This window comes from Pseudophryne corroboree, chromosome 9, assembly GCF_028390025.1.
Source record: "Pseudophryne corroboree isolate aPseCor3 chromosome 9, aPseCor3.hap2, whole genome shotgun sequence".
NCBI lineage: Eukaryota > Metazoa > Chordata > Amphibia > Anura > Myobatrachidae > Pseudophryne > Pseudophryne corroboree.
The window spans coordinates 159,478,787-159,491,087 of NC_086452.1; the positions used below are offsets into that span (position 1 = coordinate 159,478,787).

Here is a 12,301-nt window from a genome sequence, read left to right on the forward strand (position 1 = left end):
CCACTGGCGCCCTTTGCTCTTCACAGATTAAAGCAGGTTCTCACTGAGCACATGTGACAGACGTGACAGAGTCTGGAGATGCCAAGGAGAATGTTCTGCTACCTGCAACGTCCTCCAGCATGACCGGTTTGGCAGTGGGTCAGTAATGGTGTGGGGTGGCATTTCTTTGGGGGGCCGCACAGCCCTCCATGTGCTCGCCAGAGGTAGCCTGACAGCCATTAGGTACCGAGATGAGATCCTCAGGCCCCTTGTGAGACCATATGCTGGTGCGGTTGGCCCTGGGTTCCTCCTAATGCAACACAATGCTAGACCTCATGTGGCTGGAGTGTGTCAGCAGTTCCTGCAAGACGAAAGCATTGATGCTATGGACTGGCCCGCCCGTTCCCCAGACCTGAATCCAATTGAGCACATCTGGGACATCATGTCTCGCTCCATCCACCAACGCCACGTTGCAACACAGACTGTCCAGGAGTTGCGGATGCTTTAGTCCAGGTCTGGGAGGAGATCCCTCAGGAGACCATCCACCACCTCATCAGGAGCATGCCCAGGCATTGTAGGGAGGTCATACAGGCACGTGGAGGCCACACACACTACAGAGCCTCATTTTGACTTGTTTTAAGGACATTACATCAAAGTTGGATTAGCCTGTCGTGTGTTTTTCAACTTTAATTTTGAGTGTGACTCCAAATCCAGACCTCCATGGGTTAATAAATTTGATTTCCATTGATAATTTTTGTATGATTTTGTTGTCAGCACATTCAACTATGTAAAGAACAAAGTATTTAATAAGAATATTTCATTCATTCAGATCTAGGATGTGTTATTTTAGTGTTCCCTTTATTTTTTGAGCAGTGTGTATATGTGTATATATATATATATATATATATATATATATATATACACACACACACACACACAGATACTGTTACAGGAGAGTCATTGAGTCACAGCTGGATGTGGGCCCATGGTTGCTTTCAGACACAGAGGGAGTTGGGACATACTCACCGTCTGACAACCTGGGTGTAATGTGTTTGACAGGTCTGTTCCAGGTTTTGCAGCCTGATAGGAATAATAGTCAGGTGATCAGCAGCACCTGAGATCTTGACTTAAACCTCTGCTGGGAACAGAGGGCCTTATTCAGGTTTGTTAGCAAACCAAAGAAGCACACTAATGAGCAAAACCATGTTGCACTGCAGGTGGGGCAGATATAACATGTACAGAGAGATTTAGAGTTGATGGGGTGTGTTCAAATGGAAATCTAAATTGCAGTGTAAAAATAAAGCAGCCAGTATTTACCATGCACAGAAACAATATACTGTAACCCATCCAGATGTAAGTCTCTCTGCACATGTTACATCTACTCCACCTACAGCGCAACATGGTTTTGCCCATTACTGTTTTTGGTTTGCTAACAAACCTGAAGAACACCCCCCGCCCCCCAGAGTTCAGGGCTCCTGATGCTGAACCAGTGATAGACCAGTACCAGGAAGGTCCACAGATCTCATGTATTTCGGATGTGGGCCAGAGTTGTAGAACTGCTGCTGTTACTGCTTCATATTGTGCTGCAACTCTAACCTGATGTGATATAAGACTTGTCACTTGCTGTCAGTGGCCTGCCAAGCTGCAGTTAATAACCCACTACATACTATACTGCTGGAAGTGGTTCTTCCCAAGTTGTCGCAATACATAAACAAACTTAAATACACTCCTATATTTCCTGCAAATATTAGTCCAAACAGGTAGCATAAGACCCACGAGCAGCAAGTAACAAAGCACAGACAATGCTGTGGACTAACTGAAATGCCATGCAAGCGTAAAAAAAATGCAATACAGGTAGCTGCAAAAATATTTCAAAGATTTTGTCACTTTTGTGGTCTCATGTGGTCAGATTGCAATTTGGACACAGAGATAGAGGTCATGCTACTGAAGTGGTGATGAGGAACTTTGTAGAGTAAAATGTCTAAAAATTGAGAATTTGTGGATTCCAGGCTGGAATAGCCTATATTGCGGAGTGCACAGACAAGCATGAATGCAACATGAAGAAAATTGGCTCAAGTGAATTCAGGATACTTTCTAGACAAAACTTGGTGATTAAATCATTTCAATAAGATGCTGGAGAGCATCAAGGAACAATATTTGCATCACAGGTATTCCCAACCATATTGCCCATCAAATCAGAAGATTAATAAATTCAGTTTCCAGTTCATGGCTTTCTTTATTAAATATTTGCCACTAACATTGTTATTACACTGTTGTCATTTTAGGAGGTTATTTCAACCTAGTTTGATATCTTCTACTATATACATCAGTTTAAGTGTCAGTGGTGGAACATCCCACCTGCACGGAAATAGTTCTCATAGAATTGCAGTGGGTGGCACATCATGCAGGGAGAGATAGAGGACACGACTGCAACTTAGTGGCTTCAGCCTCTACCGACCCTCCCCATCGCAGCACAAAGCAGCTTGTCCTTGGCTGAGCAGCAGTCTTCTCTCTCTACCTGCATGATATGCCAGCTGCTACACTGCTATACAGTGGCCACGGTTACTGGACAGGTGAGAAGTGGGGCGGTATGGCCACATTTTACATGTCTGATTGAATTGTTCTCTTATTAACTTTAGGGGAAAAGGCCATACAAAGCAGCTGATTCTGAGGGTTGAGTAAATAAAATAAAAAAAGGCAAGTAACTTTGCACTTTGTCTAAACCATGTTGTACTGCAGGTGGGGCAGATTTAAAATGTGAAAAGATATCTACAGTAGATTAGAGTGGTGGGTCCATACTCACTGTAAAAGTAAAGCTGCTGTACAGCAGTTGTGGGCTACATGCAAAAGCAGCCAGTATTTACCCTGCATGCAAAAACATAAATGTAACTGCAACACTCGCACTGCTACAAATCAACTCACTGCTGCTTTGCATATTTTTGCTTGTCTTGTTTTTGCTAGATATTTGAAAACCAATATAAATCCATTAAACAGAACAAAACAAAACAAAAAAAATGGTAAAAACATTTAATCAACTATTTACTTACATTCAGGTTTTGGAATGTTATCTGCAACTTCATTTTTAAGTTCAACATCTTTTTCAGGATGAAACAAGAAATTAACTGACATTTCTTTTTTCACATCAGTATCATCTTTCTTTGAATATAATGAATTCTAAAAAAGTAGTAAAAACAGACCAGATTAATGGAACTAAATTTACATAAGCCACTAAAAACTTGGGGAATTATCAGCCTACACATTTTTAAGCAATATCTCAATGCTTCAAAAACATGTTTTTCCTACCTTTTCGTAATCTTTATGGCAATGATAAATCTGCCCATACTGCTTACAAGCCACATCTAGGCAGAGCCATTGCAATTCTTCCCAGACCCTGGCAAGCAGTTGGAGCTTTCTAAATGCTAGTTGCTGGGGTCTTCAGTTAAGTAATACTGGTGGCATAACTCATTTACAAAACATAGGTGAACAACTATATATAGGTATATATATAGGGTGTAGTATGGTATGCCGGCGGCCGGGCTCCCGGCGACCAGCATACCGGCGCCGGGAGCCCGACCGCCGGCATACCGACAGCATGGCGAGCGCAAAGGAGCCCCTTGCAGGCTCGCTGCACTCGCCATGCTGCGGGCACGGTCGGTATGCCGGGTGTCGGGATTCCGGCGTCGGTATACTGTGCGCCGGGATCCCGACATTCGGCATACTGAAGTCCACCCATAAAAACATACTGAAAAAAAATATCTGAAAAAGCATTAAAGGTGCCGGGAAAGGCGTACAGCCACTGACATCAACAGACAGGATTCCCAAATCGAATAGGCGCCAGTTTGTGTGAGTTCTCTATTCGAGCGTTATACAGTGTTTATTATTTTATTGGAGAAGCTTTGCTGTTATATTCTAAAACATCTAGTTAGGTCAATTATCAAACTGCAAATACAATAGTATTTTTTTTTGTAACAGAAAAGAACCACATTGATTTCGTAACACCTTAAAACCATGCATATTTGTTCAATGGCATTGAAACGTTCACTGATATTACAAAAAATATGTGACTGCGCTTCTCATATTTGATCACATTTTTATAAAAAAATAAACACACAATAAACAATACAATACAGATACCAACCAGTATAATAAAATTCCATTACACATATTACATATTTTTAATCTCAAATACTAAACTTCAGCTGTTTTTTACCAAATGAGTTTATCAGGCTTAGCAGCATACACAAGAAGCTTATTCATCTATTGTCTCTAGTGGAGAATTATATTATATCTCAGTCCCAGTGGGGTTCCCACTTATAATCATCCCACCTGTCTATCCACTTTTGATGGTTTATTCCAAATATGCAGCAGCAGCTGGGAGAGGTACCACTTTGGGTGCACTGCATGGTGTACCCTGAATAATTGTTACTAATCAGTTTTAAAGTGATAATGCATGCCTGCATGATAATGAAATACTAACTGCTCCATAAAGTGCAACAAATCTGGAAAAAGCTGCATGTGAGATTAATTGTGTTTATAAACCACCACTGCATATTTGGAATAAACCAACAAAAGTGGATAGACAGGTGGGATGATTATAAGTGGAAACCCCACTGGGACTGAGATATTATATAATTCTCCACTAGAGACACTAGATGAATTAGCTTCTTGTGTTTGCTGCTGCTAAGCCTGATAAGTTCATTTGGTAAAAACCAGCTGAAGTTTAGTATTTGAGATTAAAAATAATATGTAATGTATAATGGAATTTTATGGTACTGGCCAGTATCTGTATTTTATTGTATTGTTTATTGTGTGTTTTTATTAATTTTTCTTTTTTATAAAAGTGTGATCAAAAAGTGAGAAGCGCAGTCTCATATTTTTTGTATTGTTTGTTGTTGGAGGTATTTGGACTGAATCCTCGGGACAAGCTGCTGACACTTTGATTAATGACAGTGCCAGGTGTATGTTCGTAGTAAACATTTTGTACGTTCACTGATCTTGCCTGCAGACAGTCCGCTATCGTTGCCCATAGCTGGCAAACTTATTCTGCTGGGTGCTGGCAGTGTGAAGTTGCCCGCAGTAAGAATAAGGTGTGGTCACACCACGAGCCACAATATATCTCCTGCAGAGGCTGTCCGTTTCCTCTCCCACTGTAGAGTTTCTGGTAACCACCTCAGACTATCCAGAAAATCTAATTTATGGCCAGGGTGTCTTTAGCAGTAAGATGTTACCAGCTAAATTATATGGTACACATTTTGCTCTGAAACCATAGATATCAGGAGGTGCAGAAGTCTGCATAACTGACCTTTTGCAAAAATTCAGTGAGCACAATTTGGTGCTACATAATCACAAAACATTACCAGATGTCCTGGTGCTCTCCGCTCCAGCTGTTATCTAGGATCTAGCCTGAATCGTCATTGGCAAGATGAATAATGGCATGGAGAAAAAGTCCAATACAAAACAGCACATGTCGCCAAAGCATTATTGTTTGTGACAAGGCAGAGAGGGAAGTGGACTGTTCCACTACTGGCCCTATTTTTGATGGTCCTCCGCAAAATTAGAATGGATCAGGTAAGGTAAATGGTGCTGATCTATCCAGCTGAGTTTCCCTTATTTAGTCAACGTTGCAGAGGCCTCAATAATACTCTGGTGTCTAGTTACTTCAGAATATCTTTGCCAGTTGTGCGGTATCTTCCTCTCAACCATTTTACCAATACATGGTACGTTTATGCTTTCTTGGTGTTTTAGCTTCTGATACAGCTCCCACTATTTATCAGCCATCTTAAAAAATATCTTTGTTAGCATTTACCTTTTGCGACCAGAGGCACAGAACATTAATGCTACAGAACGTCTCTTAATACACACTTCAAGGATGAACTTAAAATATCTATCATAGATCTCAAAGACTGAAACACTCTTCAGTCAGCCAATTGTGGAATTTGAACTTATCCAAGATACTGTGGAGCCTAGCCCATCTGTGGTGGCTTGTTTTGCTGCCAAATGTTGGGAATCCTTCTTGACAGCAAAATCCTCCACTATCAAGGTAAAGCTATTATAAGGAAGGACAGTATAAAAACTAACCAACCCTTAGGCTGGGTACACATTTAGAATGATATCTTGATGATTGGTCATATTGGAATGGCCAAATCATCAAGATCATCTAATTAGGGGGGACCTGCCGGAGGCAATGGAGTCAGTTGCCACTGGTTTTCAGTTCTTAAGGTACCACCTGTCCTCCATTGTCCCAGCTAGTCCAGGTCACTGCCAGCGCTGCCTGCTAGGCAGAAAATACATAAATTAGCTAATGCCTGCGGATATTATTAGCCGCAGCTAACCTGAACTTTTCATCTCTGCTTCCCTTCCAAGTTGTGTATTGTCCCACTCGAGATCCTGTCATGTGACCAGCACTCGGGATCCTGGTGGTCACCATGCCGACGCCAGGATCCCGCCCGCTTACCAGCCTGACAGTCGGTATGCTGATTGACAGGGACTATTCCCACTCATGGGTGTCCACAACACCCACAGAGTGGGAATAGAACCTGTGGCAAGTGCAGCAAGCCACCGAGCCCGCTGCATGGAGAGCGCAGCAAGCCCGCAAGGGTTTTTTTTGCACTCGCTCCCCCGCCGGCATTCTGCTGCCGAGATTCTGAGGTCGGTATGCTGATCACCGGGATCCCCAGTGTCGGTCTCCCAGCCCCAACCAACCCCACTCAGCCAGCGCAGCTCCTTCACCTGAGTCTCCCAATCAGGCACAAAGCTCTGTCCAGAGGAATGGACAAGAAGAGGCCGAAGAGACTTGAAGATAGCAAGCAAATCATACAGAAGAACGTGGCTGAGGGAGTAGGAGCCAGGGATGGCAGAGACACAAGAGCAATGCTACTCTCCGGGTTTTGAGGGCTGAATAAGTTGTGGGTGGCCCGGAAGGTTGCACCAGAGCCCCAGGAGGGAGAGCTGAAGATCAGGGTGGAAGCCTGGTCTGGTACCCTTTATACCTTCCATTATACCCAGTGTATAGCAGGTGTCCCTGTGTCAGCCACTCCTTCTGCCATGGCTCACCCAGTGAGTGGACGACGATGACAATGTTAGTCGGCCATGGTGGGGTCAGTTTATGGAAAGCTGGGCAACTACTGTATAGGATGGTCACTGTATGAATGTTGGGCAACTATGGTGGGGTCACTGTATTGAAAGCTGGGCAACTATAGAGGTGTCACTGTATGTAACGCTGGGCACCAATGGTGGGGTTACTGTATTGAGAGCTGCATGGAATGTCTGGCACAGAGGGCTCCTCTCCTCCATTGTCTCCAGCTCCATGTGCTGACCTGTGACCCCTGTCAGCCATTATCTGCCAGCAGGGGTTCAGGAAAGGGAGATATCGGGGTTTTTGTTTTTTTAAATGCTCATCTGTACATTCCGGGGCTACCGGGTGCATAACAAGGTGATATCCCCCTTCAAACTACCACTCCCCTTCCCCCCCATCTAAAAAGCCAAGCCGGGCAATAGAGTGGCGGTTTCTACCCATTTTGGGAAGGTCTGATCCCGAAGGTGTCCCCTGAAAGGGGAGATTTGCAGTTTTCTGGAACATTTGTCTGCTTATCAATAGACCCAGGGGATATCAGCCTGCAAGGCTATAAAACCACATTTTTCCGCTCCTGGTAACCCAGGTGCCTCCTGAAAGAGTAGAGTCCCAGCTTTCTGGAACAGTTATCCACTTGTTGATAGGACCAGGGGTCGCGGAGATAATCCGCCTGCGGAGGGCGGACCCTTGCATTCACTATGGGAAAATGAGCACTCTGATCAGGGACTGTTAATTCCGCTTCTTGGCCAAATATCTCTGGTTCTTTAAAACTTAGAATTTAGCTGAGATCCTCAAAATTTAAAGGAGATTCTCAGCTTCTAAGAGAGAGCTGGCTACAAGCACCGGGTCCCAGCGCCAACTCCACACCAGTGCCTAAGTCCAGCTTCCTGAGTAGCATTTGAACTTCAGCACCTGATATCTTCGGAACCACCAAGCAGATCCGCTTGACCCAGGTACCATCCGATAGCTGGGACTCTAGTTTCAGGAACTGAAACCCAGGCTGTGGAGCTATCCCTGCAGAATTGACCACCTCCCCTCTGGAAAATATGGAATAATAAAGACCACCCCCACTGGACCCCACCCACATGTGTTCAAGACCCACCAGCCCCTTCCTGGTAGTCAGTGGGGATGCTTATCTTCAGATTTTGATATATGTGGGGTACCAAGTTTTACAGCAACTGATTTTTTAAACTGCAGAATTGCTCCTCTCTTCGTCTCTCTTCCGGACACCCTGTCTCACCCCTTTTGCTCTGCCGTCTCTCATTGCCTCACATTCTTTGACACCCTCTTTATATCTTGCTCCGCTCTCTGTCTCTCTCTTCCTGACACCCCCTTTCTCCCATCCTTCTCTCTTTATTCCTGACACACTCTCACACTCCCCTCTCTCTTTCTCTCATTCCCTCACTTTCCTTGACACCCATTCTCTCTCTCACTTCTCTTTCTGTCTCTTCCCGACACACTCTCTCTATAGCCTTGAGACTCAATATCTGTTAGATTAACTGTGCTGCACAGTCAATCTAACGATATTGTGCGTTCAGTTGTGCATATTAATGAAGTACGGAACGACATATCATTCCCTTGTTCATTAAATTGTCTAGTGTGTACCAGCAATATGTGATGGATCGGGGCAAAGGGAAATCATCCCGTCCATCAGCACGATTGCTGTCGGTTCTAATGTGTACCTGGCCTTAGGGTCACACTGCTTTGTGCAGCTACTACTAAAAGACCACAGCTGTAGGGATAATTGTATACTGATCACAGGTCCTCTGCTCAAATGGTATTTCTTTTTTTTTTTTTAACATTATTATTTCAAACATTATTGCAGACCATCAGATTTACTAAAGATCGGGTTTCTGGTTTTCTGACCACCACCTGGTGCTAGGCAACAAATTTCCACACAATCAAATACAAAGTTGCAGGAAGCTATAAATGGCAAACTTTCCTTGTCCTGAAGAAATTAATTGCTAGCTCTGCAGTAATATCTGTCTAAATTTATACATTTATTTTGCGTTCTGTCAGGAGCAGCAAAGGACCAGAAGAAGCTTTAGACCAGTTTACATAAGGAAACTAAATAAAGCTCCATTTCTCAGTGCAGCTTGAGACAGAAGGGAGGAGAAAGTTCCAGGACCAATGCCAGCTTCACAGAGTTAAATTCTTTAGTGTTCCAGCCTATTGGCTTCCACAGATCGTTGTTTGTCCTTCATTCCTGTTACCGTTTGCTTTTTCAATTTAAAAGTTATGCCATTATGTGCCTTGCATCTTTATGTTATATTACAGTAAACATCCAGCAGTGGCTCCTAGACAATCTGTTGTAATGGTGTTCTTGTCTCTATTCCAGTCTGGTTTCCCTTCACTAGTTATCAGTGAGCTTCCATAAAGTGTATTGATGGGGGCAATACTATTAACATAAAACAAAGCAAGTTGGCAGATCCTGCATTTCGGGCAAACTTGCACTTAATGCCATGCTTATGGAGAAGTTTTCAATTAAATAAGGCAGATAATGATCAGAAACACCAAATTTGCTTAATAGATGCGCAAACTGGAAAACAGTTCACACGTATATTTTTGCCCTTAATCCAAACACCAGTTTATTACCTCTGATATAGCGCCTTTGGTACCAGATAAACAGGATTTTGGTGTGTGCTGCTTGTTAGGAGGGAACGTTTCATGTACAGGACTCTGTATCGGTGACAATATCTCACTTATAGCTGTAAAGAAAATATATATGTGAATATAAATAAACTGATAAGGCAAGGTATGGCTCTATTTCTGCCATTTGTTAAAGTGGAAACTATCGTCAAAAATGTTCTGTGCTTAAAAGTGTAGAAAGGGAAAATGCCTATATTATACGTTACCCTTTTGTCCAAATTTAGGGAGGTTCAAGGGGTTTTCTAGCACTCGCCCCGCTGCCAGCATACTGGTGGCCGGGATTCCGCTGTCGGGATTGTGACAGCCGGGATCCCAACCATCGTTAAAACATATGTATTCCGTTTCTACCACTGTTTTACCTGTTCTCAAATTTTTTTTTTTACCTTTTACTAGAGTGGATCTTGCCACCCTCTGTGAGATACCCTATCTTGTCTCATTAAACTGAAACATCTACTTACTGCATTGCAATAGATTACATTACACATTGCATTACACCTTATTACGGATGGTGGCCATTAGGTCGACCACATTAGGTCGACATGAACTAGGTCGACATGAGTTTCTTACAATTATTTTCGTTTTTTGACCTTTTTCATACTTAACGATCTACGTGGACTACAATTGGGAATGGTAACCAGTGCCGAGCACAGCGAGCCATGCGAGGGGTCACGGTGCACTAATTGGGGTTTCCCATCACTTTTCGAAGAAACTTACACCAAAATAAGTAAAAAACTCCTGTCAACCTTTTACCACGACCTAATGACCATGTCGACCTAATGCATGTCGACCTAATGTACCACACCCCTTTATTACACCTCAGCTGATTGACAGGAGAAATATAGAGATTAAATGGGAAAATGGCTACAGAGTATAGAGAAAGTGAGAGAAGGGGCAGAGTGAAAAAGATTTAGAAAGGATAATTTTAAAAAATAGCAAATACATGTGGTTGTTTGGGAAAGTGTGTATTTGTATATATATATATATATATATATATATATATATATATACACACACATACTGTGTGTGTGTGTGTGTGTGTGTGTGTGTGTGTGTGTGTGTGTGTGTGTGTATATATATGTATATGTATATATATATATATATATAAATAATTTTTTTATTATTTTTTATTTTTTCAACATGTATTGAAAAAAGGACAAATATGTCTCGAAACGTTGGCTGCTTGTTGCCCAATATACTTTACTTGAAGCATCTGACTAACTGTTGCCAGCTCTTCCAATTTCTCATTATTTTGAGAGTAGGGCACCAGAGCAGCATTTACCTAAACTACTGGAGTGAGTGCCAACCCCGCATTGCATACTGTATTGTATATACTTTTTTTTTAAATAACTGTAATAAAACATTTCAGATAAAAACGGGAACTCATCCACTCATATAGCTCATTCACAGCAACCCATCCAAAATTATTACATAACAGTTTTATCTGCAGAGAGCATGATACATATTACTCAGTTTATGGCTTGCATAACCTATTCCTTACCTAATGGTGATAGCAGAATACCATCTGGAAATCCATCTGTATCATGAAATGAGGATTTACATAGATGGCTGACTGATGGGACTTGTGAAGAACATGGATAGTCATTTGAAAGCAAAGAGTCAGCAACTCTGGATTCTCTGGATACTGCAGTGTAAGTTAACTAAAAGGGCATTGAAAGTACAAAAAAAAAAAAAAAGCATAAAAAAAAAACCGCAACTTAATGTTATATGTGCATTGCCAAGTTTTCCGATAACACATAAATGGGCTCATGCCTAATGGGCTGCAATTACCCCCCAAAATACAGGTCCAAGTTCCATTGTTAAATAAGCTGCAATTTTACAGACATACAGTTGGGGCAGATGTAACGCACAAACCAATCATTACGGATTTGAAAAATGACCGTTAGGATCTGACTGGCTGGTGCGTTATCACCTTGGGCCAGATGTACTAAGCCTGAAAACTGATAAATATCACAGTGATAAAGTACCAGCCAATCGGCTCCTAACTGTCATTTTTCAAACACAGCCTGTAACATGGCAGTTAGGAGCCGATTGGCTGGTGCTTTATCACAGTGATATTTATCACTTTTCAGGCTTAGTACATCTCCCCCCTTGTGCTTATCACTGGTTTATCACTTCTTTATTCCTTCTCCAGGCTTAATACATCATGATCTGACCCATAATATCTTCTTGCTACAGCAGTTAAAACAGATAACAACCACCTCGGAGTGCAGCATACACCAAAAAGTGTGGCTTAAAGCCATTTGTTGTTAGTAAAACACACATTTACTACTTCTCTAATACATCAACAATTCCCTGTATCATGTACGAGAAAAATAAAAAGATACAATCTTGTCTGGATACACATACTGACCCGGCAGGGTAAGGGTGAATGTCTGCTAATATACTGTACATGTGAACTGTTTTTTTTTGGCCCTTTAATAAATCAGCAAGTGGGAATAGATGCATGCAAATACAGAGACTGTAAAAATAAGATTTTACTCACCGGTAAATCTATTTCTCGTAGTCCGTAGTGGATGCTGGGACTCCGTAAGGACCATGGGGATTAGCGGCTCCGCAGGAGACTGGGCACAACTAAAGAAA

At 42.3% G+C, this 12,301-nt stretch overlaps 1 protein-coding gene across 9 annotated transcripts in view; it reads right to left on the reverse strand.

The window, feature by feature from the left end:
- Positions 1–12,301, reverse strand: part of BRDT (bromodomain testis associated) — a 351,401-nt gene that overhangs the window by 27,560 nt on the left and 311,540 nt on the right. For all 9 annotated transcript variants that reach the window (XM_063939905.1, XM_063939900.1, XM_063939907.1 and 6 more), the window contains 3 exons: positions 11,199–11,358; positions 9,647–9,759; positions 3,027–3,153 (listed from right to left, as the gene is read on the reverse strand). In XM_063939905.1, the coding sequence (XP_063795975.1) occupies positions 3,027–3,153; positions 9,647–9,759; positions 11,199–11,358 (400 nt within the window). The remainder of the gene's footprint in view (positions 1–3,026; positions 3,154–9,646; positions 9,760–11,198; positions 11,359–12,301) is intronic.